Here is an 8,862-nt window from a genome sequence, read left to right as displayed (position 1 = left end):
CATAAAATTGCAAAAAATGGCCCCTTGGATTATCTCTTGTTGGTTTGTTATTTGTTTTAGATTCTAAATTAAATTAAAGAAAAAAAAATGGAGAAGAGAAATAATAAATTAAAAAAACAAAAATGTTTTGCATGAAAAAAGTGCCAATATGTGTGAGTGTGTGAGTGCAGTGCGTGGGTGTTTGTGTATTTTATATTATGTCGTGTCGTTGTAAAAAAAACTTTTAAAAATTAAAAAAATAAATTTTTTGCGAAAATTAAAAATTTTTAAGAAAAAAGTCGGAAAAACCTGGAATTAAAGTCGGAGCATTATAATTTGATCGACTCTACTCATTTAATTCATTTTTAAATAATTGTAGTTTTCGAAGAAATCATTTCGAAAACATTACAGTATAAAAGCTTAGAAGCGTGCATTGAAGGGATTACCCGCAGGTATACCGCGAGTAAACAGCTCTAATGCGCATGTGTAAGCTTTTATACTGGAATGTTTTCGAAATGATTTCTTCAAAAACTACAATTATTTAAAAATGAATAGAATCGATCAAATTATAATGCTTCGACCTTACTTTGAATATCCAGAATTATTTAAGAAATGCATTGATTTGATTTGGAGAGCTCCATGACATTGATTCGTCCCACCACTAATCACGATTCGAAAATGTTTGTGCAAAATTAAAAGACAAAGTAAAAACAAAAAATTCTTTCGGAATATTATTTCTCTTAGACAAAATGTTATTTAAACACAGCCGAGCGCTTTTTTCTTCTATTTATTTTCTTCTTTCGTTAAATTTATTATTATCATTATCGTTGAATCAGCAAACACTGTTTCTAGCTCGTTTTTTTAGGTTAAAAAAAAAATTCAAAAGAAAAAATCACGAACTTCACATTGAGGACTTATATTAAAATCGAGAAGTGACTCAAATTTGGTAAAATTGAAAATTGAAATTTCTCTTAAATTGTGAGACAATAATTTCCGTTACGTTGAACGTTTTCGGATAGATTAAGTAGATGAATAAGGTAATCTTAGACGTCAATTGGACATCCGACGAATAGAAAGACATTTTGCATAATGAACGTTCACTGAAACGATTACTATAGTTTATCGTCAAGTTACGGTACTATCAGACATAACCTCACTAAAGTTTCATTAAATGTTTCGTTCACTCGTTCATTCATTAATATGAACAATTATTTTAACGTTAATGACATTTCAAATGTCCTTGAAGATGATTTATAATCCAAGTCAATCAACTTTGAATAATGCGATCAGTTTAACCGGTGAACCAATTTCTACGATTGTAACTTACCTGAAACCTTACCTTTAGAGACGTGGAATCGATATAATTGCGAAGCGTTCTACGAGTCAGCAGAAGTCACATTTCACTCGATTTTGTATGACCGGGGAAACACAAACTTTTGGGCTATGTAAAGAACAAACAGTATCGGATTGTCGATTATGACCTCGTAATCTTTGTGTATTTCATTAAGAAATACCTTTTCCTTGAGTTCACATTCCACAAAATCTTTTCGTTTGGTTTTTGTTTTTTTAAATGATTTTTTTTCTTTCGTTAAGTTCGTTAAGTTCACCATGATTTTGTCTCTCTCGTCGGATTTACACAAAAAAAATAATTAAATTTGTTTCTTCTTCTCTTTGTTGGTTTCTTTCATTTTAAACTAAAATCTAATGGAAGAAGTTAAATTCATTTTTTAGTTTTCGTTCTAATATTTGCAATGAAATTAAATTTTTTGTTTTCTTTTCCTTGTTTTGTATGTACAAAATTATAAAATAAAAAAATTAGAAAAATAGGGAAGAACGTGGAAATTATAATGAAAAAGAAAATTTTTTCTCTCTCTCTCTTTCTTCTTCAAAGGAGCACCTCATAAGTGAAATAAATCATAAAAAAATTAAAATAAAAAAAAACTTCTGTAAAAAAGGGTTAAATCGTATATAAATCGTTAAGTATAAATAATATTTGTTTTCATATAAATTATAGTTTTACATTTTGTTGTTGCTTTTCCTTCCACACACATACAAATCATTAATAATTCATGTTCGTTCTTTCTTTACGCTTAGTGTTCAATCCATTAATTTAAGGCACTAATATGGTGACCAAAACACGAGTTCAATATATAAATTAAATACCGTAATATAAGAGAAGAAAAAAATAATTAAATTTTTTTTATTAATTAAATGATACAAATTACGAATAATACATAAATTAAGAAAAAAAGACATGTACAACACGCGTGTAGATTTTCATTTTTTTTTGTTTTTGCACTAATTGAATGCTCGAAATGTACGTTTTTCGCTTGAAAAAGAAGAGAAGGAAGGGAGGGAGACAAAAAAAAACGTCGGAAGATTTTCTTTTTCTTCTCTCTCTTTATTTATCGACTTTCTTCGACTTCTTCTTCCTCTTCGTCTTCTCTTTCTCTTCGCCTTCTCTTTCTCTTCGCCTTCTTCTTTCTCTTCGTCTTCCTCTACTTTTGTTTCATTGACAGAATAAATAGTTCAATCAGGACGCTGTGAAAACATTTTCGTGAGTTCTCGCAAAAAAAATGGAAGTTCAAAAAATACCTAAATTTATCCAAAAATTGGTGAGAATTCAAAAAATTCGTGAAAACCCCAAAAGTTACGCGAAAATTCTTTTAAAGATTACAAAAAGTTACGTTTAAATTCGTAAAAATGTGATTTTTCTCTCGAATTTTCACAAGTTTTGGATTTTCTACGAGTTTCCGTCGAACTTTTGGGATTGCTTTTTTTTAATTTTCACAATTTTTTACGAAGCTCTCAAATTGTTACAAATTCAAAAAAATTCGTCAAATTGTAAAAAAAACCCAAAATTTACGCAGATATTCGAAAAATGGGCGAGAATTCGAATCATTTTGTTTAAATTTTTAAAAAAGTACCGCGGAAATTCGTAAAATTCCAAAATTTCGTAAAAACTCTTCGAATTTTGTCAAATTTTTGGAATTTTTATTTTTACAATTTTTTTTACGAATTTTGGGTAATTTTGAAGGTTTTTTACGAGAACTTCCAAGAACTTTCACAACGTCATAAAACAAGTGTTGAAATTCGTAAAAATTTCGTTAAAAAAATCGTGGAAATTTGAAAAAATTGGCGGGAATCTGTAAAAATTCCCTAACATTCACTAAAACATTTGCACCACTATAAGCCCTGCAAACAAAAAGGAAAAATTGTTCGTTCCCATTTTTTTGTATCGAATTGAGAACATAAACACGTTCCATTGCAGAGAGTCGAAGAAGGACCGAATAAAACGTGATATTTCGACCACAATTTAAGGAATAAGAAAAAAATAGAATTAAAAAAAAAACGAAAAAATTACTTCATTGAGATCAAAAATATCCGTACATTTTCAACACTGTGGATCTTTATTCATTTTTCATTCTCTCTCTTTCGTCCGTTTAACAATTAGCGTTTTTTCAATAAATAATAATTTATAATTCTTCTTCTTCTTCTTCTTCATGATTGACAGAAAATGATTGATTTTATTTGAAATCAATTTGTTCCTCTCCTCTCTCTCTCATTTTCACCGATTTTCTTTTCATCATCATCTGTTCAATCATTTGTTTGTTTTTAAATACAAGAAATAAATAAATTTGATTCTCAGTTTAGATTTTAAACACAAAAAATTTCATCGTAAATCGTAAAAAAATAATAATTAATAAAATTAACATAAGCCGAATCCAAGTTAAACGGGGAGTTTTGTTTAAGGTGTAACGGAGCGGGGATGATTATTTTGAATATTTTTTGTAATAATGGAAAAGAATGAAAGAGCCGCGTGCGCACAACGAATTTTTCTGTTTTTTTTTTTCTTTCTTGCGTCTCTCGCTGCATCTTTACAATCCCAAATGCTTAAACGCCTCTAACGACGAGCTCAGCTGATTGAATATCGGTAAGCGTGCATCATCGCCCGGCGGTGGCGTTGCAATCGGCGACAAATTGATTGGACTCGCCGGTGGACTGTGTTGCGACGATGGAAACGTGAACCCTTGCGAAAATGTTGGACTAGTTTGATCGGGGAAGAAGCTGGCCATCGAATTGGTCGGACTGAGCGACAGCGAACCGGTCGGTGATGCTCGGTCCGAACCGGTCGACATACTGATTGGTGGACTCAGTGGTATTGGTTGGCCGGCTGCGATGGCTGCACGGACGACGGCAGCATGAACGGCACGGTTGTGGTTGCGTGCCTCTTCGGCATTGTGTACGAAATGGCATCGGGGACCGTATGGACAGAAGCCGACGCTGTGAAATGTGCGACATAGTTCGGTTTTGTACTTGGGATGACGTTGCAGGTTACGGAGTTCGTTGATGCCGTGAGCGAATTGACATTTTTCACCATATTTACAAGCACCGGCCTCTTCGAACGGACGACACAGTTCTGTTTTATATCTGGAAACGGAGAAAATGGTACAATGGTTACGATTGGTTTTGTGGACGACAATGGACCGAAGGTCGACGAATCTGTTCGGTTGTTATTTCACTCTAGCACAATCCAGGCACACAGGTTTCTCTTACAAATTTCAATTACAATAGATTCAATGCTAATGGCAACTTAGAGCCGAGTTAGAGCTCTACCCTCAAGTGAATTTATTCGAAAGCTTAGTTGGATGGGGTAATGAATAAGCTAAATTTTTTTCTGTAATTTTATGCAGTTTTATCACTCTCTCAAGCAACAAATTTTGATTTTTTGTTTCTTCTTGTTATTTACATGAAAAAAATCAACATTTCGACCCTTCCTATCATTGGAATATGTGACCCGTATGACCCTTTCCATCATTGGAATGTATGTCCCGTGTGACCCTAACAACAAAAGATTTTTTTCCCACAATTGATGGGACTGCACTTACCGTGAGGTATTCGCTTGTGGCAATGGTTCCGATTGTGTCCGTTCCAACTTTCGATGTCCTTGTCCCAGATTTTCAATCAATGAATTCACAAATGACACAACATTGCCCTGTGGATGTGATGCAGCTCGCGACAGTGCACTGTGTAACATAAACTTCTGTTGATTGTGTTGTTGTTGAGCAACAATAGCCGCTGCGGCTGCATTAATTCGCTGTGTCATCAAATTGTTGTTATTCGACGATTGGCAGAGATTGGCTGGCACGGATGATTGTGTTGTGCCATTGTATAGATTATTGTTATTTAATAAATTATTGTTGGCATTTGATGTTGTGTTTAGATTGTTGTTTGTGAACGATTGCATTGCTGAGTTTGTGATTCCAGTATGGGATAATGATCGGCTGGCTGCTTGCTGTAAAACGAGATGGAATCAAAATTAATAAAAAAAATTTAATCTCGCAAGTTTTCAGTGTTTTTTCTTCTCTTCTTGATTTTATTTTTAACTTCTTATATATTACACTTCTTTAGCTGACATTGTGGGAAGGTTATCTCGTTTAACACAAATAATTTTTTTTTTAAATATTTTGGAGTTTAATTGAGTGACACGACAAGCAGCTAAATATGTGTGTTATCAGTTGAAGTGACTAAAATTTATATTCAGTTTGGAAGAGAATGTTACACAGCGATAACCCGGACCGATTGCTTACAATAATTGTACACATGATTGGTGTTCGTCGTCTCATTGGATGTAAGACGGAAAAGGAAAGAATTCTTGGAGTGAGTCTGGGAGGTATGCAAATTTGTACATAGAATCGACATAAAAGGCGAAAGTGCTGAGTATGCAATAGTTATTCTAGCAACAAGAATCGTATCAAGGTATGTTACGTTATCCACCCGAGGCGAAGCCAAGGTTGACAATACACCGTGTGCGATAATATACCAGCATATGTTTCTGTGACGGAATGAACTCTTTCTATGCCAAAACATAGATCTATATATTATGTTACACAAGCAATATTGCCTTGGTCACTGTTGCAATCGTGCAAGACTTATTGTGAAATGCAAATGTTAGCGACAACAGACTATCGTTAAAATTTGTCACTTCTCGAGGTGCGGGAAAACAAGAAAAGTAGGAAAATATGAAGTTTTCTTGTTTTTCCGCCAAGGGCGAAGGGAAACAGGCAAATACGCCGACCGAGACCCAACACAACAAAAAATTCTGAGTTTTACGTTGTTCACCTCTGTTTTGAGTGCCCATTTAACTTTCTAGCGCCAAAACGTTGTCGCAACTCAACGGAAAGTGCTCCGAAAAGCGACAGAAGTTTGGAGTCAAGTTCCTGGAAGAGTGTTTTTGTTTATGGATTTGCTTTGCCTGTTTTTCACTAGATTTTCAAGCAAATCTCTGGATGTATTCGCTCAGAAATTGGAAGCTATACATCAACAGAAAGGTATTTTCAACACAAATCCAAATATCTAAATTTTCGGAAAATCGATTTGGTCGATCAACTACTACTAAATGTGAGAAGGCTGGCATATCTCCGAATGTTTTCGCTCGAAAACATATGTGATATGTCAAATGAAAGATATTGCCGAGACGAAACAAAATCTTTAATTTTTAAGAAAATGGGGTTTGTACAACCAAGGCTGTAAACTAAAAGCTAAATAGCCTCAATACAAACAACACACACTCTACGGATAATAGCGGCAGAGTCGAAATTTTGCTTGATTTTTGCAAGTGGTTCCAGGTGGTTCCGGGTGGTTCCCGTGGTCCAATCGAAAAGTGATGTATGGAAGGTGCCACTTATATTTGATAATGAACAAGTCGTCCATACATCATTTTGTCCAAAAACTTCAAATTTAGCCGATATAATTTTGGGTCATTTTGACTCTGCCGCTATTATCCGTAGAGTGTGTGTTGTTTGTATTGAGGCTATTTACTAAAAGCTATCGATAAAACAAGCAAAACTGAAAATTTTCCTCTATTTTTCTTGTTTTCCCGCACCTTCCTCAGACAATTGCAAAAAGTGACTAATCATCGATGCATGTACGTAAATGTCAAGCGAATCATAAGAAAAATGTAATTGCATTTTCTATGTAAAAATGTGTTCCATTTTTCTTATGATTCGCTTAACATTCACGTAAGATGCACCTATGACTAGTATGTTAATATTGGGATTATTTTTACGCTGCCTGACCAAAGTGCATAAATTGCGACATATACGACAACATAATATGCGTTAGACTACACTATGACTTGATTGCTTGAACTGAGAGCAACAGACACACAGCAACGAGAAAACGCGAAATATATCCATTAAATTTCGTCGACCGACACACATGGCATCTTTATCTGAGATCCCCATTTAGACGTATCACGAAGTCAACATTTTTATTGATTAAAAATTTGATCATGTTGCGTAATTATAAATTCCGTGTAAAATGTGTATATATACCCATCAGAAGTGGCTATGGTCTTTGGCGTGTAGATATGATAACGAGTTTAAAATGGAAAAAAACACACAGAAAATGTAGGCAACTCAACCGAAAAAAAAACAGATTATTAATTTAATGATTGGCGGTTGTTGAGAGTATGACTTGAGTAAATGTTGTTGGTGTAAATAAATAATTTCGCCATATTTCATCAGCTAATTACTATATAGCAACAAGACTAGTATAGCGATGTGTATGGTATTTAAAAGCGGCTAAATATAAAATTGAAAACACAACGACAACAGCAAAACATTCACATTACAATCCCGGATTTACGAAGAGCATCGATGCTGCGATTTGTCGTATGATTGAAATCAATAATAAAATATTGTAATACACAAGTGAGCGATGACGCAACGGCCAATAAAGGCCAATCAATTCAAAAAGCATTTTTGATAATCAATTTTGAATTTAAATAACCAACAACCAACCGTTTACTTACTCAACACAACGTTTTTTTCTTGTTGTGTTTTGTTGTACCCGACCAAACACCGCTAATTTCGGTCAATATTTACTTTTCAATCATTTCCATTGGATTGGACTTTGGTTGAAGGGACAATCTTGTTGAGAGTATATAAGAAGGACGTCGACACATAACTGACTTTCGTTGGAAAGATAGGAACCGTGATTCACAGTGTTCAAGCGCATTATTCATTCAAATTGTAATGGGGGATAGACATTTTCAAAAGTTGTTTTATTGCTTGTCCCATGCAAAAGTTGACCTCTATATGGAGAAGAATGTTTTAAGTGACAGCCCAAATATTTTGGTCGAGCTTGGATGTGAAAAGACCATTCTCTGAGGATTTTCTATGATTTTGCAGATTTTCTTTCGTAAAATTTTGAATGATTTTCTTTTCACTGACAAACGATTTTCCATGAATATGTTGCCCTCGATTAATTCGGAAACAAGTGTGTTTCTCTAGCGACAATCTTCGCTGATTATCTTTCCGATAAGCGAGCCGAAGACGAGGTAAACAACTTGTCTGTTGCTCAAAAACACGATTGAGTTCTTGAGTATCTTGAGTTCTTGAGACCCACATTTATTGAAAGATATTGACTGATTGCAGTAATCAAAAGCTGCATTTCAGTGATCCCAGTTTCGATGTTTCAATTTGTCTACATTTTTGGTAAATTCAATTTTTTTTTTTTAAATGTTTCTAAAAAAATCGGTACATTTCAGAGACATAGCGTAGAACAACTTTTTACTCAGAATAATATTTCCCGTCGATTAAAAATAACTTCTGTAAAACGTCTATGCCCCATTGATTCAGACACACAGTTCTCAACATGTCCGTTAACACCATCAAATTGCGATACAAATTAACGATTTTTAACCATCGCATGCCCGACGATTTCATAACATATTTTCTCTCTGTTCTGTGTTTAAACAATTAATGGGGCATTATATTTGGCCGAGAGAAACGCGTCGTAACGGAAATTTCGAGCAAATATGAGTTCAACTTTTAACAATTAAATACGCAGGGACATTGTAGACTTGACGACCATGTC

General features: G+C 34.1%; 1 protein-coding gene across 2 annotated transcripts in view; it reads right to left on the bottom strand.

Annotated features, from left to right (window-relative positions):
• Positions 1–3,755: 3,755 nt before the first annotated feature.
• The window catches only part of LOC119076113 (protein TIS11), a 35,413-nt gene continuing 30,306 nt past the window's right edge, over positions 3,756–8,862 (bottom strand). For both annotated transcript variants that reach the window (XM_037182775.1, XM_037182774.1), the window contains exons 2-3: positions 4,869–5,275; positions 3,756–4,410 (exon numbers count right to left, since the gene is read on the bottom strand). In XM_037182775.1, coding sequence (XP_037038670.1) covers positions 3,858–4,410; positions 4,869–5,275 — 960 coding nt within the window. In that variant the 3' untranslated portion in view covers positions 3,756–3,857. The remainder of the gene's footprint in view (positions 4,411–4,868; positions 5,276–8,862) is intronic.

This window comes from Bradysia coprophila, unplaced genomic scaffold (assembly GCF_014529535.1).
Source record: "Bradysia coprophila strain Holo2 unplaced genomic scaffold, BU_Bcop_v1 contig_232, whole genome shotgun sequence".
Classification (NCBI taxonomy): domain Eukaryota; kingdom Metazoa; phylum Arthropoda; class Insecta; order Diptera; family Sciaridae; genus Bradysia; species Bradysia coprophila.
This window is presented reverse-complemented; position numbering and strand designations above follow the sequence as displayed.